At 56.9% G+C, this 27,176-nt stretch overlaps 2 protein-coding genes across 2 annotated transcripts; both read left to right on the forward strand.

Annotated features, from left to right (window-relative positions):
* Window positions 1-16,823: 16,823 nt before the first annotated feature.
* LOC129708538 (skin secretory protein xP2-like) lies at window positions 16,824-24,609 on the forward strand. The gene is made up of 3 exons (XM_055654338.1): window positions 16,824-16,913; window positions 22,222-22,311; window positions 23,609-24,609. Exon 3 carries the CDS (start codon window positions 23,611-23,613, stop codon window positions 24,607-24,609), a length of 999 nt encoding a protein of 332 aa, XP_055510313.1. The 5' UTR covers window positions 16,824-16,913; window positions 22,222-22,311; window positions 23,609-23,610.
* On the forward strand, window positions 24,610-26,664 carry LOC129708708 (zinc finger protein 771-like; the record flags this gene model as incomplete). Its single annotated transcript, XM_055654651.1, has 1 exon — window positions 24,610-26,664. A coding segment is annotated over one exon (1,341 nt), but the record flags the coding sequence as incomplete, so codon positions are not given.
* Between the last annotated feature and the right edge of the window lie 512 nt (window positions 26,665-27,176).

Genomic DNA, 27,176 nt, shown 5'->3' on the forward strand with positions numbered 1-27,176 from the left:
CAACGAGGCATAGAAACAGTAACATTAATCAGGACAGTGAAACTAGTCGGAGAACCAGGAGAGGGATGGAGGGAGTGGGAAAACACCTAGCCTGCTGTCCCCAGCAGTGATTTCCGAGTTGTACGCAGACTTGGTTTGGTTTAGTTTAGTGCATGTATCGAGGTATAGTGAAAATATTTTGTATGTGTGCTATCCAGTCAAATAAAAGACTGTTCATGAACATAATCAAGTGGTCCAGTTATACCACAGAATAAGGGGTCCAACCTTTAATGCAAGGTAAAGTCCAATTAAAGATAGTTTGAAGGTCTCCACTGAATTACTGCAGCATATTTTTGTTGTTGTCTATCTTTGGTATAAACCAGCATCTGCAGTCCCATCTTACACAATCTGAATATCAATGGAAAGGAAGTTGCTTTTCGTGATGGTTTGGGCTGCATCCACGATTATCTGCAATTTCTTGTGATCTTGGATGGAGCTATTCCCAAACCATGGTATGATGCATTCTCATAAAATGCTTTCTATGCTGCATCTGCAGAAGTTGTTGAGGATTGTTGGGGTCATGCCGACCTTCCGAAGCCTTCTATGGAAATAGTGTTAATTGAAGGAACAGCACCTCGTATTCCACTTGGGCAGTTTACACAACTCAGCAGTGTGAACGTTGATTTCTCTAATTTCAAGTAACTCCTGTATTCTCTCTATCTCCTCCCCCACCCTATCTTCCTACCAGTTCCACTGTTCGCATGCTTGTATCTCTCTCATTTTCAAACATTCCCCAGCCAGCTATCGGCCTTTATGGGCTCTGTGTTCAGTATAAACAAAGGTTCCAACTATACACGTCACCTATTCTTTCTCCAGAGATGCTGCCTGATCCACTGAGTTACTCCAGCATGTTTTGTCAATCTTGGGTGTAGCAGTACAGCATAGGAGCAGGCCCTTCAGCCCACCAGGTCTGTTCCCCCAAACAAGAACAAATGTCTATGGGAACAACATTAGCTCTCCTCCGAGTATCTGCTACCATGTCAACGACTAACAAAGATGCCAAATTGCCAGCATTTTCTTGGCAAGCATTCCCACTGTAGCCTGGGGTATATCTGATCACACCCTCGACAATTGTCTAACTTAATTACCTTCAAGATATCAAACATCTCCTTCCTGATGTTGACATGCTCCAGAACATCACCATCCCTCTTCCTGAACTTTCCCTCTACCACGTACATCTCAAATGTGAGGTGTTCGCTGACAATCTTGCCCACATCCTTTGCTCCACATTCAAATCGCCCCCTAAGGCCCGGCACCCTCCTCCTGGTTACGTTCTCCGTTCTAATCTAATGACATACAGTAAAATAGAATGTCTGTGCATCTCGTGCAGAACTCAGTAATGAAACAAGCTAGTAATGTCACATGTTGTACGTTAGTTAGGTATGAAAGGATGTCCACAACACTCTCAGCTTTTCCCCCATGGGAAGCCCTTCGTTGCCAACAGGGGTTTTAATTAAAATTTTCCTCAAATTGTAATTTTTTCGACGAAATAATGAAGAGGATTGACAACGGCAGGCAGTCGTGGACTTCAGCAGGTCTTTTGACAAGATTCCATGGTGTAGGCTAGTCTGGAATGTGGGAGCACATGGTACACAAGTCAATAGGGTACCACATCGGCTTTGTGGCAGGGGACAGAGGGTGGTGATTTAGGATTGTTGTTCAGATTAGAGGCGTGTGACCAGTAATGTGCCACAGGGATCGGTGCTGCTTCTTCTATTGTTTGTCATCGATAGTAACAATCTGGATGACTTGGTTAGGAAGTTTTCAAATGACACCAAAATTGGCGGCATAGTGGACAGTGAGGACAGTTATCTACGATCACAACAGTATCTCAATGGTTCAATGGTGCTTTATTGGTTACACATGCAACTGCATAGTGAAAGTCTTCTTGCATATATAACACATGCATGTGCCGTCATGTTTTGCCACCAATTCCAAAGTCCAATCTGCCCTCGCGCTTGTTGTACTGGAGCAGTTCCCGTGAACCGATGTCCCTCTCCTCGTCCAGCCATCTTTGTGTCCCGGGGGTGTCTCCTGCAGGCTACCTGAAGCCGCTGGAGGCATGACCCCGTGTTCTGGACAAACTGGGGAAGTGAGACAAGAAATGGCAGTTTAAATTTATAGGGAGAGCTGGATAAGGCAGGACATTTTCTCCTGGAGCATGGATGTTTGTGTGGGAACCATGGAGAGGTTTATATAATCACGAGGAGTGTATATCTTGATAAGGTGAATGACCACAGTCTTTCTACTTGAGGAGGTGAAAGTTAGAGGGCAAAATGTTAACGTTAAAGGGAAAGATTTAAAAGGGATCATCATTTCACACAGAGGGTGTTGGGTAAATGGAAGAAACTACCAGATGAGCTGTAGCATTGCATACAGTGCCCTCCATAATGTTTGGGACAAAGACCCATCATTTATTTATTTGCATCTGTACTCCACAATTTGTGATTTATAATAGAAAAAAATCACATGTGGGTAAAGTGCACGTTGTCAGAATTTAATGTTGATTTTGGTAAGCCTACGGTTTGGTTGGTGTCTCTAACAGATTTATTCCTGTTTTTCAATCTCATAATTACTTATTTAACTTTCATTGGCACAACTTTGGTCCTCATGTTGATAAACAGCAATAAAAGTTTCCAAAGGTAATGGAAAGACTGGAGAAAAGACTAGGCGCTGAGAGCTCTCTTATACCTGCATTATGGAGGCAATTAAACACATCAGAGCAATTACAAACACCTAAAAAGCCATTTGTCCCAAACATTATGGTGCCCTGAAATGGGGGGGGGGGGGGGGGGGGGGGCTATGGATAAACACAGCTGTAATTTCTACATGGTGAAACCAAAATGTATAAAAAATGGCCTTTATTAACATCTGACAATGTGCACTTTAACCACATGTGATTTGTTCTATTACAAATTTTCAAATTGTGGAGTACAGAGGCAAATAAATAAATGATGGGTCTTTGTCCCAAACATTATGGAGGACACTCTGCGATTACGACATTTATAAGGCATTTGGACCGATGATGAATAGGAACATTTTAGAGGGATATGGGCTAAATGCCAGTACTTAGAACTAGCTCAAATAAATATTTTGGTTGGCACGGATAAGTTGCGCCAAAGGGCATCTTTCTGGAGGGCATAACTCCGCAACTCTTTTGAAAATTAAAGTTGTTTTTCATATCTATTTCTGAGATACTAAATATTTAGGTAGATCTGACCTATATATCTTAGCTCCATATACCCACATCTTATATACCTCAATAAGAAAGTGGGCATGTCCATGCTGTTTCTGCAGGAGCCCAGCAGCAATTTAAACTAGGTAGGTGAATGATTCATAGAGGAAGATCCACATTCAATGGGAGACCAAAGAAATGCTTTGATACTTTACATGCAATAAGATCTAGGAGTACTGGCGCATGGTTTCCTGAAATTGGCGAGCCAAGTGGACTATGTGGTGAAGAAGGTGTTTGGCACACTTGCCTTTGTTGGGAAGAGCAGTACGTACAAATATAGGACATCACAGTGCAGGTGCACAAATCATTGGCGAGACAGCACTTGGAGTACAGTGTACAGTTCTAGTCGGCCAGTTACAGGAATAATATCAAATTGGAAAATGTGCAGAGGAGATTTGTGAGGAGTTGTAGGCTTGAGTCATAGGGAGAGGCTAGATAGACCGTGACTCTTTCTTTTGAAATGTAGGAAGCTGAGGAGTGACCTGATTGTGGTACATAAGATTATGAGGGACATAGATAAAGTGAACACAGTCTTTTTCTCAGAGTAGAGGATTTTAAACCTGGAGGGCATTTGGCTGAAGGTGAGAGAAGAAGGATTTAAGAGGGATCCTAGGGACAACTCTTCCACTCAGAACGTAGTCTGTATGTGGTGTGAGCTGCCAGATGAAGCAATAGAGGTGCCAATTATGACTTTTAATAGACATTTGAACAGATAAATGGATAGGAAGGGCTTGGATGAATCTGGGCCAAATGCAGGTAAATGGCACCCACCCAGAATAATAACTTGACTGACATGGACGAGTTGGGATAGGGACATGTTTCCATGCTGAATAGCTCTATGACTATTCCAGTTGTTTACAATGACCTCAAATCTTTTTTTTGGAATCTTCTGATGGAATGTAAAACATTTCTGTTATTAATCTACTTCTGGCTAAAGTTCAAATACAATAAAAATCATTGGCTTGGCCAAATGCTCTTCAATCATTGTGTTAACTTCTTTTTGGTGAGAACTGTATGTTCAGTTTTTAGATTTGACAAATGTGGAGAGTCCAAACGCACTATTGATCAGGAGACCACACCGGGCAAAGTCTAAAACATTGTCTGGGATGAACACACAATGAATGGCTCACAAAAACAAACTACTGAAGCATTTGGTCAAACTCTGCAAGATCTTATTCACAATATGTATATTAATGGTACTTTGGACAGTGTTACTGAAGATTTCATCAAATACTACCAGCAATTGCACAGATACTGAAGCAGAAGAGTTGAAAGCTCGCACTAGAGCATCACAAATGTCAAACAATTACACAGGAAAACCAAGATGTGACACATTGGAAAAGTGATTCATCAGTATTGGTTTATTGTTGTCATGTGCACTGAGGTACAGTGAAACGTTTCATTGGCGTGCTCTTCAGTCAGATCATACCATACATATCATACCATACAGTACAATGGAGAGGAGAAATAGAGTGCATAAGAGAAAGGAAATAATGCAAAACATAGTGTTACAGGTACAGAGAAAGAGCAAAAGGAAAAAGGTCAAGGGCTGCAAGATAGATTGGGAGAACTAGAACTTCACGCCTAGCATACGAGAGGTTTATTCAAGAGTCCGATAACTGTGGGCAAGAAGCCTCTCCTAACCTCACTGGCTCTCTCACCGCCTCTCCCACCCTCACCCCCTTTCCCACTCTCACCCCCTTTCCCACTCTCGTCCCCTCTCCCCAACTTTACCGCCTCTCTCTCCTTCACCTCTGACCATTTCTCCCTCCTTCGCCACCTCTCCGACCACCTCTCCCACCTTCGTCGCCTCTCTCACCTTTACGACCTCTCTGACCTTCACCACCACCCCAGCCACTCCCAGGCCAGGGCCACCAACGCCACCACTGACCCCCTCTTGACACTATGCCCCCCCCCCTCGCGGGCCGGAGTCACTCACTCACTCCCCTGATCCTCACCCCCCCCCCCCCCCCCCCCCCTTGGTCACCGGCCGGTGAGGCCAGCGACACACCCGGGTTCCAGGCCCAGGCTCCAGTCCTGGATCCTCAACGTTGCCAGCTCAAACAACACCATGTGGTCCCACTGCATTCCCCTTCCAACTGGGAGCCTCTATAATGGTACCACTGGGTTATGCTGCCTTTCCCCGTATTCTCACCACAGTACCAAACAAACCTCCCCCCCCCCCTACTTTCACACCCACCTCCCCTATAATCTCACCCCCTATGAATGCACAGCCCTCTCATCTTGCCTTCTTTCCCCCCACCCATCATAAAATCTGAAGAAGGGTCCTGACCCAAAACATCACCTATCCATGGTCTCCAGGGGTGTTGCTAAATTAATCCAGCATTTTGTGTCTTTCCTTGATAATGTTGGCTGCTGCTTTCCTGAGGCAGTCAAGCATAGATTAAGAATAGGTAGGGGGGGGGGGGGGGGGGAGGCGAGGGGGGGGGGGGGGGGGGGTGCAGGGGGGTTGGGGTGATGAAGGGATGGTGTCGAAGTTGGCTTACATGCACAACTCTTGTGCAATTTTGTGGTCTTGGGCAGAGCAGTTGCCAAAGCATCCCACTGGAGATCAGTCACTAAAGGCATGCCAAATGTCATTGTCTTCTGAGTATGCGGTATGTGGTATGCTTTCATGGCCATAGCAAGAGTTGGTTCAAATTCACGCAAAATAGGAATTGAGAAATGAAACACACTTAACAAGAATAACTCTGCTCCAAATCTGCACTGATGCCAGATGCTCTCCCAAAAATCACGTTCTAATCAAGAATTTGTCAATCTCTGCCTTAAAAATATCCACTGACTTGGCCTCTGTGGCAGTGAGCTCCACAGATTAACTACCCTCTGACTAAATAAGTTCCTTCTCACCTCCTTTATAAAAGACCAGCCTTTAATTCTGAGCCTATGACCTCTCTTCCTAGACTCTCCCACCAGTGGAAACGTCCTTTCCACATCCACTTAAGTGCCTTTCGATTTTCTGTACGTTTCAATGAGGTCCCCCCTCAACCTTCTTAACTCCAGCGAGCACAGGCCCAGTGCTGTCAAATGCTCACCATGTGCTCTTCCCTTTTTCTCCCCCCTTCTCTGTCAACCCATTCCTCCCCTTCTCTCTCTCTGCCTCTTCCCCTCTCCAACCTGCTCTCTTCGTCCCCAATCTCTGCGATCTCCCCCCACTTCTCTACTCTCTCCCCTACAACACCCTCCCTGTCTCTCCAACCTCTCTTCCCTTCTCTCTCCCCCTCCCTCCACGACTCTCCCCTTCCCTTTCTCGCCCTCTCTCCAACGTTCCCGCCTTTCTCACTTCCCTTCCAAGCCCTTCACTTCCCTCCTCATTATCACCTGGCTCACACTCTTTCTCTCCTTTCCCTTTCACCCCACCCCTCTCAACCCTCCCTCTCTCCCTCCCTCACTCCCTTCTCTCCCCTTCAGTCTCCCACTCATTTTCACCCCCTCCGTCTCCCCACCTCTCTCACTGCCCCTCTCTCTCCCTTTCTCTCCCTCTCTCACTCGCCATCTTCTCTCCCTCTTTTTTCTCCCCACTTCTCCCTCCTTGTCTCCCTCATTCCACCCTCCGTCTCAACCATCTCTTATCTGTCACCCCTCTCCTCACCTCTCTCCCTCTCACCATTTCTCTCTCTCCTCTCCCCACTCCCCTTTCTGCTCGCCTTTAACCCTCCCTTTCACCTCTCTCCCTGTCCCCTTTCTTTCCTTTTTCTTTCCTCTTTCCTCCTCCCCTCTGTAACCCCTTCCCAGAGGGAGTTCCTCTTTAGGCCCCCCCTCCATGTCTCTCTCCCCCTCTGCACCATTCTCTCACCACCACTCTCCCACCCTCAACCCCCCCTTTCAACGCCCACACCCCTCTCCCCTCCCCACTCTCTCCCGTCTCACTCACTCCGACTCACTCACCCCATCCCTCCCCCTCTCAATCCATTCTCTCCCACCACCCCCCCCACTCCCGACTCCCTCTGGATCTCCCATTTCTTCCACCACCTCTCACCCTCCCTTTCTCTGCCCTCTTTCCCTCCCCACCTCTCTCCTCTCTCCTCTCTCCCTCATCCCCCTGAGCTCCCCCCCCCCCCCCCCCCTGTCTCTCTTTCTCTCTCTCTCCCTTCTCCTTCCTTTGTCCTCAGCCTGTCTCTCTGCGTCCCCATCCCCCCAGCGTTCAGCTCTGTTGAGCAGGAAGCACAGCAGAGGTTACTGCATGGGTCAAGCAGCATCTGTGGAGAGGGCACCAGGTCACTGCTAGTCTCAGGGAAAGTTGCAGACGCATATCTCCAGTCTCAGTGACTAGAGTGGGGGAGGGGAGAGAGAGAGAGAGACAGTGACGGAGACGAAGGAGTGGGGATCGCGAGGAATGAGGTTTGGATGAAGGCAGACAGAGGTATGGAAGAACGGAGTGGGGACAAAGGGCTGGAGGAAACGTGATGGGGTGGAGGCAGGGATGGAAATGGGAGTGGAAGGTGGGAGAAGGCAGGATCGAGGAAGGAATTCTGCAAGGGGCAAGGGAGTTGGAGAGACAAAGAGGGGGGGGGTTATGGTGAGAAGAAGAGGGACAAGAGAGTGGGATTGACAGAAGGGAAGCTGAGACAGGACAGATAAAGAAATAGTGAGATGCTGATGGAGGGGGGAGAGAGAAAGTAGCAATGGGGGAGTGGGGCAGATAATGCCTCAGAGAAAGGGGCATGGGGAGGTAAAGAGAGAGGAAGAGGAGGGGAAAGAGGCTGATGTATGATGAGATAAACATTGAAGGATGAGGAAAGTGGACCAGGGGGAGAGGGGCTGAGGGGGAGGGGCTGAGGGGGAGAGGGGAGAGGATACTGGTTTATTATTGTCACATCAGTCAAATCATGATATACTTGATACTATATAAACATACCATGCAGTCAAGTCATTCACAAGTTGTACAATAGGTGATACAATGAGAAAAAAATGCCAGCGCAAGAATACAGCATTATAGTGTTGCAGTTACAGAGAAAGTGCAGGTTCTTTAAAAGTGCAAGTGCCCAATGAGGTGGGTTCAAAGGTCTGTACTACACCCTAGCTATGGGAGGACTGTTCAGTCTGATAACAGTGGAGAATAAGCTCTTCCTGAATCTAGTGGGTGAGGGGGTCCGAGGGGAGAGGGGTCTGAGATGGGTGTTTGGGCTGTGTGGGGGTGTGAGGTGCGGGGGGCTTTGTGGGGTGGCGGGGCTGTGGGGGTGGAGGCCAGTCGTTGTCAGTAAGCTCAGGATCTGTACATTGACTGGTGTCTCTCAGTCCCTCTCTCTCAGGGGGATATCTGTACACTGGCTGGTCTCTCTCTCTCTCTCTCTCTCTCAGGGGGACTGCTGTACACTGACTGGCGTGTCCCGCCTGTACTCGAGGTGTTTGGGAGTATTCGGGGATGTGTGGACACAAGAGGGAGATGGTTGTGGGAGTGCTCGGTGGGACGATGGTGATGATGGGATGATATTGTTCACCACGGGCCGGCTCTGCAGAGAGGAGTGCCAAATGTCCCTGAAGCTGTACAGTTAGTTTTGCAGACAATCCTCTGGTGAAGTGAGTGATTTGTATTCACTATTGTGGAAAAGATCTGCGCTGCGCCTGTGTGTCACAGACATTGCCTCATCATTCATCCCATCCCCCGCTCCCATTGTGAAAGAGAAAGAGAGAGAGAGAGAGAGATGGATGGTGTGTGAGTGAAGGGATATTTGAGAGAAAGATAGTGTGATATAGTGAGGTTGAGACCGTGTGTGTGTGTGTGTGTGTGTGTGTGGAAAGGACATCGCACTCTGCAGGGAGGGGGGGGAGCGGGATGGGGGTACCGTGTATCGGGCAAGGAGATGAATGCGCATGTGAGGGGTGGCTGTGCACACGAGGGGGAGGGGGGTGTCTACATGTGATACAGGGGGAGAGAGATGGGGGAAAGAAAGGGTGAGGGGGAGAACGTAAGGGGGAGGGACAGAGGAAGGGGAGGGGAACAGCGGGAGAGGGAGGGGGTGAGGGAAGGGGAGAGGCGGGATGAGGGAGAGAGGGGAGGGGGAGGGAGGGAAGGGGAGAGGCGGGGTGAGGAAAGAGAGGGAGGAGGAGAGAGGGAGGGGAAGAGATGATGGGGAAGTGGGAGGGGAAGAAGGGAAGAGGTTAGAGGGAGAGAAAGAGAGGGATGGGTAGCGAGAGGAGGAGAGAGTGGATGAAAGGAGGGCAGAGGGGAAGGGAGAAAGAGGGTCAGATGGGATGGAGGAGACAAGGCAGGGGGAGAGCGGGGAAGGAGATATCATGAGGGGAAGTGAGGGAGGGAGAGCGTGAGAAAGAGGGGGAGAGGGAGTGGTAGCGGAAGGGAGAAAGAGGGGGTATTGAGAGGGTGGGGGAGAGAGAGGAGGAGGGCAGAGGGAGGAGAGAGAGGGGGGGCGAGGATGGGTGTGTGGAGAGGGAAGAAAAGGGGGGGTGGAGAATTGAGGAGGGGGGCAGCAGGGGGAGCGATGGGGAGGAGGATGAGAGGGAGGGGGGATGGGACTGTGAGCGTAATGGGGGGGGGGGGGGGGACTGCACACAGAGGTAGAAAGGGTGCGGGGTGACGACAGGCTCGGGAGAGGGGGAGAGTGACTGCGCGCGTGATGGATGGGTGACTGGGACCGGAGCATGGAGGGGGGGGGGGGGGGGGTTGCACACGAGTTGGGGTGGGGGTTGACTGTGGGCACGAGGGGGGGGGGGGGGAGGGGGGGGGTCGCTACAGGCACGTGGGAGGGGCACTGCGGGCGCGGGCGCGAGGGAGGGGACACTGGGCACAAGGAAGGTGTGTGAGTGAGGGGTGTGTGTGTCGGTGAGTGAGGGGGGAGTGGGTGTGAAGTGTGTAAGGGTGTGTGTGTAAGGGTTAATGTTTGTGTCAGTGGTGTGTGTGTGTGTGTGTGTGTGTGTGTGTGTGTGTGTGTGTGTGTGTGTGGTGTGTGTGTGTGTGTGTGTGTGTGTGTGATGGGTGAATATGTGAGTGGGGGGTGAGTGAGTGAAGGGTGTCTGTGCCCGGAAGGGGAACAGTGTGATTCACGTGAGGGGAGGTGTGCCTGGTGGGGTGGGTGTGTGTGTGTGTGTGTGAGGGGAGGGTGGGCAAGGGCGAGAGGGGGAGGGTGGCCAAGGGCGAGGGTGGGTGGGTGTGTTGGGTGAGGGGGAGGATGGAGGAGAGGGGGGGGTGAAAGGTACTGCACACGTCAGTAGTGGGGAACTGTGTACGCTATGGGGAGGGTGCATGGGGGGGAGAGAGGGGGAGACGGTGAGGGGAAGGGGAGGGTGTGAGGACGAGGGGAGGGGGTGAGGGTAAGGGTAAAGGGGTGATGGTGACGATGACGGGGTGGGGATGACAAAGGGGGGGGGGGGGGCGGGCGGGAGTGACAGGGTGAGGGGGACATGTGAGGGGCGGGGGGGGGGGGCACTGCATTGAGGCGGGATGGAGAGGGGCAGCTGCGCGTGGGAGGGGGGAATTACGGATGACGTCAGTCGACAGGGACATCGACAAGTGGACATCGGACAAGGGGGGGGGGTGGTGATGGTACTGGGGGCAGTGGCGGACTGGGTCTAAAAATATTGGTTTGCCAGGAGACAAAAGGGGGCCCGCTTCATCAGGGGCCCACATGCCATCGGGCAAGCTGACACCCTGGCCAGTCCGCCACTGACTGGGGGGGGGGGGGGGGGGTGATGGTGTGGGGGGGGGGGGGGGTGATGGTATTGGGGGGGGGGGGGGGGGGGTGATGGTACTGATGGTATTGGGGGGGGGATGGGATGGTATTGGGGGTTGATGGGGGGGGATGGTATTGGGGGGGGGGTGTGATGGTATTGGGGGGGTGATGGTATGTATTGGGGGGGATGGTATGATGGGGGGGTGATGGTATGGTACTGGGGGGATGGGGGGGGGGTGATGGTATTGGGGGGGAGGGTGGTGTGGGGGGGGGGGATGGGGGGGGGGGGGGGGTGATGGGTATGGGGGGGGGGGGGTGATGGTAGTGGTGGGATGGTATTGGGGGGGGGGGGATGGGGTAGGTGGTGGGGGGGTGGATGGTGGGGGGGGGTGATGTACTGGGGGGGGGGATGGTATTGGGGGGGGGATGGTATGGGGGGGGGGGGTGGATGGTACTTGGGGGGGGGGGTGATGGTATTGGGGGGGGGGGGGGGGATGGTAGGGGGGGGGGGGTGATGGTATTGGGGGGGGGTGATGGTATTGGGGGGGGGGGTGGGTACGGGGGGGGTGATGGGGGGGAGGGGGATGGTAGGGGGGGGTGGATGGTATGGGGGGGGGGGTGTGATGGTATTGTGGGGGGGGGGGGTATGGGGGGGGGGGACTGATGGACTGGGGGGGTGATGTGGGGGGGAGCGGTTGATGGTATTGGGGGGGGGTGATGGTATTGGGGGGGGGTGATGGTATTGGGGGGGGGGTGATGGTATGGGGGGGGGAGTGATGGTTATTGGGGGGGGGGGGGTGATGGGTGTGGGGGGGGGGGGGTGATGGTGGGGGGGGGGGTGTGGTGGTATTGGACTTGTGGGGGGGGATGGTATGGGGGGGGGGGTTGATGGTATGGGGGGGGGGGTGGTGATGGTACTGGGGGGGGTGTGGATGTATATGGGGGGGGTGATGGTATTGGGGGGGGTGATGGTTTGGGGGGGGGTGGTGGTACTGGGGGGGGGGTGATGGTATTGGGGGGGGGATGATGGTGGACTGGGGGGGGGTGATGGGGGGGGGGGGGGTGTGATGGTGTTTATGGGGGGGGGGGGGTGTGTGGTTGGTGGGGGGGGGTGGGGGGGGATGGTAATGGGGGGGGGGTGATGGTATTGGGGGGGGTGATGTGGGGGGGGGGGATGGTATTGGGGGGGGGGGATGGTGATGGGGGGGGGGGTGATGGTATGGGGGGGGGGGGTGATGGTTTTTTGGGGGGGGGGTGGATGGTATTGGGGGGGGTGATGGTATTGGGGGGGGGGGGGTGATGGTATGGGGGGGGGTGATGGTATGGGGGGGGTGATGATGGTATTGGGGGGGGGGTGATGGTATTTGGGGGGGATGGTATGGGGGGGGGGGGGGGGGGGGGGTGATGGTATTGGGGGGGGGTGATGGTATTGGGGGGGGGTGATGGTATTGGGGGGGGGTGATGGTATTGGGGGGGGGGATGGTAGGGTATGGGGTGGGGGGGGGGTGATGGTATTGGGGGGGGTGATGGTATTGGGGGGGGGGTGATTGAGATGGTTTCTGGGGGGGGGTGATGGTATTGGGGGGGGGGGTGATGGTACTGGGGGGGGGGATGGTATATGGGGGGGGGTGATGGTACGGGGGGGGGTGATGGTATTGGGGGGGGGTGATGGTATTGGGGGGGTGATGGTATTGGGGGGGGGTGATGGTATTGGGGGGGGGGGTGATGTGGGATTGTGATGGTATTGGGGGGGGGTGATGGTGGGGGGGGGGTGATGGTATTGGGGGGGGTGATGGTATTGGGGGGGGGGTGATGGTATTGGGGGGGGGTGATGGTATTGGGGGGGGGGAGGTGATGGGGGGGGGATGGTGGAAAGGGGGGGGGTGATGGTATGGGGGGGGGGTGGTGATGGTATTGGGGGGGGGGTGATGGTTGGTGGGGAGTGATGGTGGGGGGGGGGTGATGATGGTATTGGGGGGGGGGGTGATGGTATTGGGGGGGGGTGATGGTATTGGGGGGGGGGATGGTATTGGGGGGGGGTGATGGTATTGGGGGGGGTGATGGTATTGGGGGGGGGGTGATGGGTATTTGGGGGGGGGGGGTGATGGTATTGGGGGGGGGTAGGTGATGGTATTGGGGGGGGTGATGGTATTGGGGGGGGGTGATGGTATTGGGGGGGGTGATGGTATGGGGGGGGAGATGGTATGGGGGGGGGGGGATGTGATTGGGGGGGGGGTGGGGGTGATGGTATGGGGGGGGGTGATGGTATTGGGGGGGGGTGATGGTTATGGGGGGGGGTGATGGTATTGGGGGGGGGTGGGTATTGGGGGGGGGGGGGGGTGATTGGGGGGGGGGGTGATGGTATTGGGGGGATGGTGGGGGTATTGGGGGGGTGATGGTATTGGGGGGGGTGATGGTATTGGGGGGGGGGGTGATGGTATTGGGGGGGGGTGATGGTATTGGGGGGGGGGTGATGGTATTGGGGGGGGGGTGATGGTATTGGGGGGGGGATGGTATTGGGGGGGGTGATGGTATTGGGGGGGATGGTGATGGTATTGGGGGGGGGATGATGTGATTGGGGGGGGTGATGATGGTATTGGGGGGGGGTGATGGTATTGGGGGGGGGGGGATGGTGATGGGTGGGGGGGGTGATGTATTGGGGGGGGGTGATGGTGGTTGGGGGGGGGTGATGGTATTGGGGGGGGGGTGATGGTATTGGGGGGGTGATGGGATTGGGGGGGGTGATGGTATTGGGGGGGTGTGATGGTATTGGGGGGGGGTGTGATGGTATTGGGGGGGGGTGATGGTATTGGGGGGGGGTGATGGTGGTATTGGGGGGGGTGATGGTATTGGGGGGGGGTGATGGTATTGGGGGGGGGGTGATGGTATTTGGGGGGGGGGGTGATGGTATTGGGGGGGGGTGATGGTATTGGGGGGGGGGATGGTATTGGGGGGGGTGATGGTATTGGGGGGGGTGATGGTATGGGGGGGGGGTGATGGTATTGGGGGGGGGGTGGGTGATGGTATTGGGGGGGGTGATGGTATTGGGGGGGGGGGATGATGGTATGGGGGGGGGGTGATGGGTTATTGGGGGGGGGTGATGGTATTGGGGGGGGGTGATGGTATGGGGGGGGGGGTGATGGTATTGGGGGGGGGTGATGGTGATGGGGGGGGGTGATGGTATTGGGGGGGGGGTGATGGTATTGGGGGGGGGGGTGATGGTATTGGGGGGGGGGGTGATGGTATTGGGGGGGGATGGGGGGATGGGTGATGGTATTGGGGGGGGGTGATGGTATTGGGGGGGGTGGGGTGATGGTATTGGGGGGGGGGTGTGATGGTATTGGGGGGGGGGTGATGATGGGTTGGGGGGGGGGGGAGGGTGGTGGGGGGGGGGGGTTGATGGTATGGGGGGGGGGGGTGATGGTGGGGATGTGGTGATGGTATGGGGGGGTGATGGTATTGGGGGGGGGTGATGGTATTGGGGGGGTGATGTATTGGGGGGGGGGTGATGGTATTGGGGGGGGGTGATGGTGATGGGTTATGGGATGAGGGGGGGGTGATGGTATTGGGGGGGGGTGATGGTGTGGGGGGGGGGTGATGTATTTGGGGGGGGGGTGATGGTATTGGGGGGGGGGATGTGGTTTTGGGGGGGGTGATGGTATTGGGGGGGGTGATGGTATTGGGGGGGTGATGGTGTTGGGGGGGGGGGATGTGATGGTATGGGGGGGGTGATGGGGGGGTTGTTACATGTATTATGGGTATTGGGGGGGGGTGATGGTATTGGGGGGGGGATTGGGTGGTGGTTATGGTTTGGGGGGTGATGTGTATTGGGGGGGGGGTGATGGTATTGGGGGGGGTGATGGTATGGGGGGGGGGTGATGGTATTGGGGGGGGGGGGGATGGTGATAGTGGGGGGGGGGTGATGGTATTTGGGGGGGGTGTGATGGTATTGGGGGGGGGTGATGGTTTGGGGGGGGTGGTATTGGGGGGGTGGGTGATGGTGGGGGGGGGGGGGTGATGGTTATTGGGGGGGGTTGATGGTATTGGGGGGGGTGATGGTATTGTGGGGGGGGGTTTGATGGTATTGGGGGGGGGGATTGGTATTGGGGGGGGGGGTGATGGTATTGGGGGGATGATGATGGTATTGGGGGGGTGATGGTATTGGGGGGGGGGATGGTATTGGGGGGGGGGGGGTGATGGTATTGGGGGGATTGTGATGGTATTGGGGGGGGTGATGGTATTGGGGGGGGGTGATGGTATTGGGGGGGGGGGTGATGGATTGGGGGGGTGATGGTATTGGGGGGGGGTGATGGTATTGGGGGGGGGTGATGGTATTGGGGGGGGGTGATGGTATTGGGGGGGGGGTGATGGTACTGGGGGGGGGGTGATGGTATGGGGGGGGGTGATGGTATTGGGGGGGGTGATGGTATTGGGGGGGGTGATGGGTATTGGGGGGGGGTGATGGTATTGGGGGGGGGGTGATGGTATTGGGGGGGGGGGGTGATGGTATTGGGGGGGGTGATGGTATTGGGGGGGGGGGGTGATGGTATTGGGGGGGGATGGTATTGGGGGGGGGGGGGGGGGCGATGGTATTGGGGGGGGTGATGGTATTGGGGGGGGGTGATGGGACTGGGGGGGTGATGGTATGGGGGGGGGGGGATGATGGGATGGGGGGGTGATGGTATTGGGGGGGGGGGTGATGGATGGGGGGGGGTGATGGTATTGGGGGGGGGGGTGATGGTATTGGGGGGGGGTGATGGTATTGGGGGGGGGGGTGATGGGACTGGGGGGGTGATGGTATTGGGGGGGGGGGGGGGTGATGGGACTGGGGGGGTGATGGTATTGGGGGGGGGTTGGTGATGGTATTGGGGGGGGTGATGGTATTGGGGGGGGTGATGGTATTGGGGGGGGGGAGTGATGGGACTGGGGGGGTGATGGTATTGGGGGGGGTGATGGTATTGGGGGGGGGGGTGATGGGATTGGGGGGGGTGATGGTATTGGGGGGGGGTGATGGTGATGGGGGGGGGGGTGATGGTATTGGGGGGGGGGGATGGTATTGGGGGGGGGATGGTATTTGGGGGGGGTGATGGTATTGGGGGGGGGGGGGTGGGGGGGGGGGGGGGGGGGGGGTGATGGGGACTGGGGGGGTGATGGTATTGGGGGGGGTGATGGTATTGGGGGGGGTGATGGTATTGGGGGGGGGGGATGGTATTGGGGGGGGGGTGATGGTATTGGGGGGGGGGTGATGGTATTGGGGGGGGGGTGATGGTATTGGGGGGGGGTGATGGTATTGGGGGGGGGTGATGGTATTGGGGGGGGGTGATGGTACTGGGGGGGGGGATGATGGTATTGGGGGGGGGTGATGGTATTGGGGGGGGTGATGGTATTGGGGGGGGGGTGATGATGGTATTGGGGGGGGTGATGGTATTGGGGGGGGTGATGGTATTGGGGGGGGGGGGGGGGGTGTGGTTGAGGTACCGAACGCACCAGAGGGCGAGAACGGTCGCTTTGCGCGAGAGGTCTGGGCTCCACCCCCGCTCCCCTCACCTCACCTCTGCCCCGTCTCTACACCTCCCTCCTCTACCCCCTCTCTATTCTCCTCCACTCCCCCCCCCCCCCGTTCTACACCCCGCCCCCCCCCACCACTCCCCTCTGTACCCCTTTCCCTCTACTCCATTCACCCCACCTCTACTACTCCATCTTTACCCCCCCCCCCCCCGGATCGCCCTCAATCTCCACCCCCCCCCCCCCCCCTCATTCCCACCCCCCTCGCCCCCCACCCCCTCCTGTCACTGCCTGTCTACCACGGTGCTGTGCGGGCCCGGCGAGCAGCCTGTGCGGGGTGAGCGTGTGCAGGGGGGGGGGGGGGGGGGGGGGGGAGGCTGGAGGCGGGCGGGGGGAAGGGGTGGCCATCTCCGGCGGGGGGATGGGCCAGTCGTGCCTGGCCGGCCCGGCGAGAGGCTCTGCAGCTTGTGGACGGGAGCTGGGCCTGGGTGAGCTGCTCCGGGCGGGGGACGGGGGAGGAGGGGGGGGGCTACGCCGGGATGGGATGAGACCGGACCCCCCCCTCCCCTTCAGCTGGCACCGCGGTGGGGTGGGAGGGGAGGGGAGGAGAGGGGGGGATGGCTGCAGCCGCAGCGGGCGGCCCTGCCTCACCCCGGCCAAACAAAGGCCTCCCAGCTTCCCGACAGTAGAGGGAGGCACCACAGGCCGGAGCCAAGCTTGGAGCAGACCAGAGAGGGGGAGGGGCAGAGAGAGATAGAGAGGGGGTGGGGGAGGCTGTAACCGGAGAGAGGGGGGGGGGGATGGCCGAGGCTGGGAGAGAGGCAGAGGAAGAGACAGAAACTGCACACAGATAGAGAGTAAGAGACCATCTGGGCGGGGGGGGGGGGGGGGGAGAGAAACAGAGAGAGAGATAGAGAGAGAGAGACGGACACAAAATGCTGGAGCAACTCGGGCAGAATCTCTGGAGAGAAGGAATGGGTGGCATTGTGGTATTTCGGGTCGAGACCCTTCTTCAGACCTGCGATGTAACCCATTCCTTCTATTCAGAGGGGGGAGGGGGTTATAGCGATGGCGAGGGAAAGGTAACATGTCGAGAGGGAAAGACAGAGAGATTGTGATGGGGAGAATATGGGTGGACAGAGAGAGACTAGAACAGGGCGAGAGAGTCCTGAGAGGGGAGAGACCGCCACACAGTGAAGGAAAGAACGGAAAGGAGGAGGGGGGGGGGGGGGGGGGGGGGGGGGGGAAGCGGGAGAGAGAGGGGGAGGAGGAGGGAACGGAGAATAACGGGTGGTGGAGGACGGGGGGGCCTGGGACCGGATCAGGGGCAGGGAGACGGACTATGACAGATGCAGAGAGATTGGAAGAGTGGGAAAAGAATGGGAAGAAATCACCAAGACAGGGGGAGAGAGACTGGGATAGGATAGAGAGAGAGGCTGGGATGGGGGTAGAGAGAGCGACTGGGACAGGGGAACAGGGTGACAGGGGGAGGGTTAGAGAGACACTGGGACAGAGACAGCACAGGATGCAGGGAAAAAGATCCGGGAGGGGAGATGGTAAACAGGAGAGAGATGGGAACAAGGGGAGTAATGGGCTGAGAAAGATGGGGAGGGACAAACAGGAGTGGGGACAGAGAGTGAAAAAGGAATCAGGTCAGAGAAAGACAGGGGGTACAGAGAAACATGGATGGGGGAGAGAGAGGCCAGGGTGGGAAATAGTTCAAAACTGGGGGGAGAGACTGGAAGTGCAGGAGAGAGGATTGGGGCAGGGGTAGAGAGTGTAACAGGGACAAGCAGACGTGGGGGGGGGGCAGGATAGGGGGAGAGAGAGGCATGTGGAGAGAGAGATTGAGGCGGGAGTGAAAGAGACAGGGATAGGAGAGAGAGAGGGGGAGACGTGGACAGAGGAGTGAGAGGGGCCGGGTGAGGGAGAGATAGAGAGGTCAGTATGGGGTAGAGAGAGAAGGGGGGGGCAGGCTGGGAGAGTGGAACAGGGAGTGAGGGAGAGTCCAGAGAGGGCCGTCAAGAGAGAGAGGCTGGGTTAGGGGAATAGGGAGACTACGACTATGTAGAGAGGATCTAAGGCTGGGAAAGAGAGAGACCGGGACAGACAGACTTAAACAGGGGGAGTCAAAGTACAGGGGGAGACAGACAGAATGGGACAGTAGGATAGAGAAAGAGAGAGACCAGAACAGGGGAGAAATCCGGAACAGAGAGATAGGAAAGGTAGAGAGAGAGAGAGACGGGGAGATAAACTGGGAAATTAAACCAGGTCAGGAGTGTCATGGAGATTGGGACAGGGACAGAAAGAGGGAACGAAGGGCAGTGGTAGAGGTAAAGGGACAGAGGGACTGAGAGAGAACCTGAGGCAGGGAAGAGCATGGGAGGGAAGCATGAAAAAAGAGACAACCTATAGTGAGGAGAAAGAGCATAGGATGGGGGGGGTGAGAGAGAGCAGGGTGGGAAAAGAGACTGGACCAGGGGGAGTGTCTGGGATATCGTGTGTGAGAGAGAGACTGGGAAGTTGAGAGACGGATACTGTGACAGGGAGAGAAAGTGAGGTGGACTGTAAGAAGGGGGAGAAAGAGAGACAGGAAAGAGGAGGACAGTGAAATTGGGGTAATGGGGGGAAAAGACTGGGATGGGCAGGGAGAGAGAGAGGGTGACCAGAGGAATGGGGGAAAGAGATGGGTACAGGGGCAGACAGAGATGGGAGAGAGAAAGACAGAAAAACCAGGACGGGCTGTGGGGCAAGAGAGAGAAAGACATGGCCAGGAGAGTAGGAGTAAACGGGTCCTTTTCAGAATGGCAGGTAGTGACTAGTGGGGTACCGCAAGGCTCAGTGCTGGGACCACAGCTATTTACAATATATATTAATGATTTGGACGAGGGAATTGAATGCAATATCAACAAGTTTGCGGATGACACTAAGCTGGGGGGCAGTGTTAGCTGTGACGAGGATGCTAGGAGGCTGCAAGGTGACTTCGATAGGCTGGGTGAGTGGGCAAATGCATGGCAGATGCAGTATAATGTGGATAAATGTGAGGTTATACCCTTTGGTGGCAAGAACAGGAAAGTAGACTATTATCTGAATGGTGGCCAATTAGGAAAAGGGGAGATGCAACGAGACCTGGGTGTCATGGTACACCAGTCATTGAAAGTAGGCATGCAGGTGCAGCAGGCAGTGAAGAAAGCGAATGGTATGTTAGCATTCGTAGCAAAAGGATTTGAGTATAGGAACAGGGAGGTTCTACTGCAGTTGTACAGGGCATTGGTGAGACCACATCTGGATATGGCGTACAGTTTTGGTCTCCTAATCTGAGGAAAGACATTCTTGCCATAGAGGGAGTACAGAGAAGGTTCACCAGACTGATTCCTGGGATGTTATGACTTTCATATGAAGAAAGACTGGATAGACTCGGGTTGTACTCGCTAGAATTTAGAAGATTGAGGGGGGATCTTATAGAAACATACAAAATCTTAAGGGGTTGGACAGGCTAGATGCAGGAAGATTGTTCAGAACAAGACCAATCCAGAACAAGGGATCACAGTTTAAGGATAAGTGGGAAGTCTTTTAGGACCGAGATGAGAAAAACATTTTTCACACACAGAGTGGTGAATCTCTGGAATTCTCTGCCACAGAAGGTAGTTGAGGCCAGTTCATTGGCTATATTTAAGAGGGAGTTAGATACGGCCCTTGTGGCTAAAGCGATCAGGGGGTATGGAGAGAAGTATGTAGAGTGAGTTACAGGGGGAGAAGCAGGGACCAGAGGTAGGAGGAGGAGAGACTGGACAGAATCCAGGAAGGAGGAACAAAAAGAGGGAGACAGTGTGAAAAGGGGGAGAGAGAGAGAGAGAGCGATCTGGAGAAGGGGAGCAGAAAAATAGATTTACCAAGGGAAGAGAGATGGGAGATGGAAGGTAGAAAAATAGGAATGTACGAGAGAAAGAGAGAGAGGGGAATGGAAGAGAACAGAAAAGAGACAAGGAAGAGGTAGAGAGGCACTGGAACAAGGAGGGAGAGTGGAAGTCAAACCAGGGCCGGACCTACACAACGAATGCCAGGGCTTTGGGGAGGGTTGTAGAACTGAGGGAAAGTGGTTTCACAAGTAGATAGGGTGGTCAAGAGGCTTATGGAACAGTGGCCTTCATCAGGCAGAGTATTATATAAAAGTCGGGAGGTCACGTTACAGTTTTATGACATTGGTGAGGCCACATTTAGAGTATTGTGTTCAGTTTTGCTCACCCTGTTTCAGGAAAGCTGGAAAGGGTGCAGGAAAGATTTACAAGGATGTTGCCAGGGGAGGCAGTAGTTGAGGCAGATACTATCAGAACATTCCGACAGGTACATTAATAGCCTAGGTTTATTGGGATGTGAGCCAAATGGAGATGGGTGGGAATAGTGTAGATGCCGTTGGTGTGGGCAAGTTGGGTCAAAGGGCCTGTTTTCATGCTGTCTGGCTATGACAAGGACGAGAGTGGGAACTGGCTACTGGGGCGGGTGAGAGAGACTGGTACAGAGTGATTGGGACGGGGGAGAGAGAGAAAGCTGGGATGGGTGAGGGAACGAGAGATGGGTGAGGGAAAGAGACAACGAGAGAGTGCGATGGGAACCAGGGCAGAGACTAGGACGGGAAGAAAGAGGGAAAAGGGGATTGGGATAGAGAAAGACAGACGGGTAGAGAGAGATTTCAGAACATGGGGGAGGGGGGGAGGTCGGGCGGAGTGGGACAAGGAGAGAGAGTCTGACGGGAGAGAGATGGAAATGAGAGAGACAGGGAGAGGTGAAGTGGAGACTGGAGAGACGGACGGAGAGAGACGAGGATAGAGAGAGACGGGGATGGGGAAAGAGATCGGGACGGGGACGAGGGCAGAGACCGGACAGGAAGGGGATGGGAAAGAGGGAGAGACCAGGATGGGGGGGGGGGGGGAGGGGAGGGGGTGAGGGGGTGGGGGAAGGAGAGACAGGGACGTGGAGAGGGACGGGGACAGGGAGTGAGATAGACTGGGAGAGATGGACAGAGAGGGACAGGGAGAGAGAGAAAGAGAGACAGGTAGGGGGAGAGAGAGACCAGGACGAGAAGAGAGAAATATTGGGACTGGTGAAAGAGTGTCCAGGGAGAGGGCCAGGAGGAGGGAAAGAGACTGGAACGAGGGGGAGAGAGACCCAGTGAGATGGGGACCAGGGAAAGGGAGATAGGGGCAGGGAGAGACAACGACAGGAGAGTGGAAGACGGATAAATCAGAATGGGGGATGGAGAGAGAGAGAGAGAGAGAGACAGGTGGAGACAGAGAGAGAGAGAGAGAGAGAGAGAGCACAGAAATGGGGAGTGAGGGGATACAGGAAAGAGAGATACAGGAAGTATAGGGAAAGACTGGGACAGGGTTAGAGAGACATTGGAACAATGAGGCGAGACATAGAGAGAGAGAGGGAGAGACGGGAATGGGGGAGAGACAGAGAAATAGACTAGAGCAGAGAGAGAATAGGAGGAATGAGAGGTCAGGCTGAGAGTGAAACCAGTGGCAGAAAGAGGTGGAGGAATGAGTGGACAGGGAGTGTGTATGTGGGGGCGGGAGTGGAGACAGGGGCCAGAGGGAATGGGAGTGCGAGGCGGGGCAGAGAGGCGGGGACAGGAGAGCAAGAGACGGAGGGGGAGACACAGAGAGAGAGAGAGAGAGAGGGTCCTATGCCCCACACTGCAGCAAAAACTCCCGGGCAGTAGCAGTGGTGAAGGAGGGGCATAACACAGACACTGAGAATCTCCCCATCCCAATTAAAGTGTCTCCTCGCCTGCAGGACCCTTGGACCAAGGAGAAGGAGAGCCGGATACAGCATCCCACCACTGACCGGAACAAGTATACCACTGGAATAGAGAGAGGCGCATTGGTGAGTGAAGGCAGGGTCCAGGGGAGAAGGGCAGTGGGAGGGCCACTGATGGACCGCCACGCTTTGGGAGGGGCCAGTGAGGGAGCGCCGTGCATTGGGAGGGGCCAGTGAGGGAGCGCCGTGCAGTGGGAGAGGCGGTGAGTGAGGGCTGTACTGTGGGAGAGTGAGGGAGAGTCACTTAAAAAAACATTTTTATTATACAAATACTTTTATTTACAAAAAATAAAAATAAGCAGACAGCCTATTAACACAATGAAAGACGGCCTATATTGACAGTTTACAAACTAACGGTCATCAAATTAATATATCACCAACTTTATCAACAACACACTCGACCTCCCGCGGCGACCAGCCTTCACGGAAGGAGTCTAAAGTCCGCGTTGACACCGTGTGTTCCCTCTCCAGGGACACGCGGGCACGGACGTAACCCCGGAAAAGGGGCGGGCAGCCGACCTCTGCGTGACCATCGACTGCCCGCTGCCTGGACCCGCGAATGGCCATCTTGGCCAGGCCCAGGAGCAGACCGACAGGGAGACCCCCCCCCCCCCCCTCTGTACCGGGTGCCCAAATATCAGGAACGTGGGGCTAAAATGTAGCCAAAATGTGAGGAGCAGCCCCTTCAGATAGTCGGACAGGGGCTGCAACCTCTCACACTGCATGCAGACTGCAGAGAGCATGGACTCTTCCTCGCCGCAGAAGTGAGGGAGCATCACACGGTGAGGGATTAACGTGCTGTGGGACGGGCGGTGAGGGTGTGCCACACTGGGTGAGGGGCGGTGAGGGTGTGTCACACTGGGTGAGGGGCAGTGAGGGTGTGCCACACTGGGTGAGGGGCGGTGAGGGTGTGCCACACTGGGTGAGGGGCGGTGAGGGTGTGCCACACTGGGTGAGGGGCGGCGAGGGTGTGTCACACTGGGTGAGGGGTGGTGAGGGTGTGCCACACTGGGTGAGGGGCAGTGAGGGTGCGTCACACTGGGTGAGGGGCAGAGAGGGTGCACTGTGCAGTGGAAGGGATGAGAAGGTGTGCTGTGCAGTGGATGGGATGACAAGGGAGCACCGCACTATGGGGGGGGGGGGCAACACTGGGGTAGTGTCGCACTGTAGGAGGGATCTCCGCAGTGAGGGAACGCCGTACTGTGAGTGGGGCGACGAGGGAGCGGGGTGGGAGGGGTATGGTGGAGTGCGGTGGGAGGGGCGGTGATGGTGGAGTGCGGGGGGTCGGTGCTGTTTGTGTCGGTGGGTGACCCGAAACTCTCTCCACAACTACCATGTCCTAACCCTCTGCTTCTTGCTGCAGTGATGGAGTCCCCGCCGGGCCCTCAGCTGTCCCGGACCCCCGACATCCAGCAGGAGCTCCCCTCCCCCGTCGAAGGGGAGGGTCCAGGCGAGGAGCAGACCAGCGCGTCCACTCTCGCCACACCACCGGCCTCGCTCGCAGGGGACCCTCCCATCCCGGAGAAGGGGGAGTGCCCGAAGCCCCCAATACCTGCGGGTAGGCTGCTGTGGACCCCCACAGAGGAGGAGCAGGAGGAGGAGGAGGAGGAGGAGGAGGAGAAGGGGGAGGAAGAGGAAGAGGAAGGGATGGGGGATGAGGAAGAGGATGAGGAACACCAGGATTTCTTCCCGCTCCAGCCCAGCCCTGACCCCTACCTGGAGATGGCTGGGGGTTCCCCGCAGCTCTCTGCTCTCCCAGGGTCAGCGGACGATGCTGAGGGTGAGGATCCTTCACACACTGGCCAGAACGGGACGGCAGAACAGCTCAGGGATGCCGAGCTGGGTGAGGGTGAGGGTGAGGTTGAGGGGAAGAGGCAGCGCGCCGACCTAACCGCTTCCCCTGCCCCGAGTGTGGCAAAGGCTTTGCCTGCCCCTCGCACCTGGAGCGGCACCTCCGCACCCACACCGGTGAACGCCCCTTCGAGTGCATCGTCTGTGGCAAGACCTTTGCCACGCTCAGCCACCTGGCCCTTCACCGGCCCCGACACGGCGCCCCCCGCCCCTTCGAATGCGCCATCTGTGGCCGCTGCTACCCCACCTACTCCGAGCTCTCGTCCCACCAGCGCTTCCACAGTGGCCGACGGCCCTACCCCTGCCATCTCTGCCCCAAGCGCTTCTATACCTCCAGCGAGCTGCGAGCCCACCAGTTGGCTCACACTGGCGAGCGCCCGCATCCCTGTACCGCCTGTGGCAAGCGGTTTGGCCGGCTGGGGCACCTGCTGGAGCACCAGCGCACCCACACCGGCGAGCGGCCCTTCGAGTGCCCGCTGTGCGGCAAGCGCTTCCACTCCAGCAGTAACCTGACCCGTCACCGCCGCTTCCACAGTGGGGAGCGGCCCTTTCGCCTGTGGCGACTGCACCAAGTGCTTCTTCACCTCGGGGGACTTGCGCCGGCACCAGCAGACCCACGGCGGGGAGCGCCCCTTCTGCTGCAGCGAGTGTCCCCGACGCTTCTACCGCTCGGGCGACCTGGTGAAGCACCAGCGCACTCACGGTGCCGAGCGCCCCCACGGCTGCACCGCCTGCGGCAAGCGCTTCTGCACCGGCAGCGAGCTGAAGATCCACGCGCGCTTCCACAGCGGGGAGCGCCCCTTCCCCTGCTCCCAGTGCCCCAAGCGCTTCTACACGGCCAGCGAGCTGCGGGTGCACGGGCGCACCCACACCGGCGAGCGCCCGTACTGCTGCCCGCTCTGCGGCAAGTCCTTCTACCGCTCAGGCGACCTCTCCAAGCACCGGCGTACCCACACCGGGGTGAAGCCCTTCGCCTGCACCCACTGCCCCAAGCGCTACTACACCTCCAGCGAGCTGGGCGTGCACGGGCGCACCCACACTGGCGAGAAACCCTTCCGCTGCCCGCTCTGTTCCAAGGGCTTCTACACGGCCAGCGTGCTGGCCAAGCATCGGCTGACGCACGCTGCCACACCCGGGGGCCTCTTCCAGTGCCGCCTGTGCCCCCAGCGCTGCCCCAGTGCTGCCCGCCTGCGCCTGCACGAGCGGCAGCACTCGGGTGAGCCCACCTTCCAGTGTGGCGTGTGCCAGCGCCGCTTCTACACAGCCGGCGGCCTGAGCAAGCACCAGAACGTGCACGGGCCAGAGGCAGCCATGGCCGACCAGCTGGCCAGAGCTGCGGCCCAGCGACTGGCAGACGCCCGCACCCAGCAGTTGGCGGCTGATGCCCAGCGCCAGCTGCAGGAGGTACGGGCCCAGCAACTGGCAACGGGCACACAGCGGCTGGCAGAGACCCCAGCCCCTTCCACCACCCCCACTGCCCCGGCCCTCTTCGAGTGCGGCATGTGCAAGAGGGGCTTCGGCTCATGGCCGGAGCTGCTGGCCCACCAGCCCCAACACGAGGGAGAGCGGGCGGTGCAGTGCGCCGCCTGCCGCCAGCTGTTTGTGGCACCGGCGGTGGGTGAGGGGCCGGCGGCCGGTGATGAGGACTCACATTGCCCCCTCTGTCGTGGCCACCTCTCCAGCTTCGACATCGCTGGCTTCGGCCTGGGCCTGGGCCTCTCCAACTTTGAGCTCTGCCTGCAGGGAGCCTTCCCCGCACCCCCCAGCTGGGACGGGCAGGGGGGAGCCGACCTGTGCAGCCAGGGGGCACTCTCTCATCCCTCCACTTGGCAGGGAGGGGCAGGAGGGCAGTAGCTGGGAGGACCCGTGAGGCTCCCTCCCCCTCCTCCCACCAGTTGCCAAACTCCCGACAATCCAAACCACCAGCCGGGTGTGTAGTGGGCACAGTCATTGAGGGCAGTGAGGCGGGGGTGAGGGCAGGGAGAGAGATGGGAGGAGTGGCAGAGTGACAGAGAGAATGGAAATGAGGCAGAGGATGATAAGGAGTGATTGAGGGAGCGATAGAGAACGAGTGAATGAGACGGTGAAGCTGAATGTTGCAGAGAGGATGAATGAGGCAGGGCGATAGAGAGAGCGAGAGAGTGATTGAATCAGAGGGGGAGAGTTCTAGAGAGAGGCTGAGTGTGAATGAAGCCGTGGTGGAGAAGTGAGGGGGAGAGAACGAATAAAGAGGGTGATTGAGGGAATGGAGCGAGAATGAACAGGAAATAGGAAGAGTGAGCGGAGAGGAGAGTGAATGCATAGGGCGAGAGAGAGAGTGTGGGACAGAAGGAATGAGTGAGAGTGTGGGATGAGTGGGACTGTCGCCCATGTTGTGAAGTTACTGCCTCCAGATCCCCTTGCCATGCCCCTCCCTCCAGCTCGCCCTCGAATGCCTCTTCCCAGGTCAGCCCCCGGGTCAGGGGGTGAGGGTGGGCCACACTACCTCCACCGATCAATCGCCCTTTAGCATGGCACCGCTGTTCTCCTCTGTATAATGTGAATTAAAACAGTACGTGATGACACAAAGACTGGAGTGGTGTTTCTGTGGGGAAGGTGGTGGACGCAGAGACACAGTGATCTCAGCCAAGGGGAGTGAAAAGGGGCAAGGTTTGGTCGAGGGAATTAAGTGTGATGTGGGGTGTGGGAAGAGAAGGGGGTTTTCTGGGGATGTAGACAGGGTGAAGGAGGGGGCAGGACAGGGCAGATGGGGAAATGTGATCCCATCTGTAGCAGAAGGAAATGGAAAAAAAGCTGGAGGAAGTTTTAGACGGAGAGAGACGGGACAAGGTTGGGATGGAGAGGGAGCCGAGTCCCTGGGCACCTCTCACTGGACATTCCCCTGCAGGAAGAGCAGCAGTCAGGAGGGGGACGGTCTGTGGGCCTTCACTGCGAGAGGGGTTGAGTCCACGAGTTGAGATGTCTCGCTCCAATTATCCAGGGCCCAGGGAGAGACCACAGCTGGAATAGTGTGGACAGGTCTGGGCTCCCCACAGGAGGGAGGTTCAGGTGAGGGAGGGAGTGCAGCAAAGAGTCACCGG

The sequence above is a fragment of the Leucoraja erinacea genome, chromosome 24 (assembly GCF_028641065.1).
Source record: "Leucoraja erinacea ecotype New England chromosome 24, Leri_hhj_1, whole genome shotgun sequence".
Lineage (NCBI taxonomy): Eukaryota > Metazoa > Chordata > Chondrichthyes > Rajiformes > Rajidae > Leucoraja > Leucoraja erinaceus.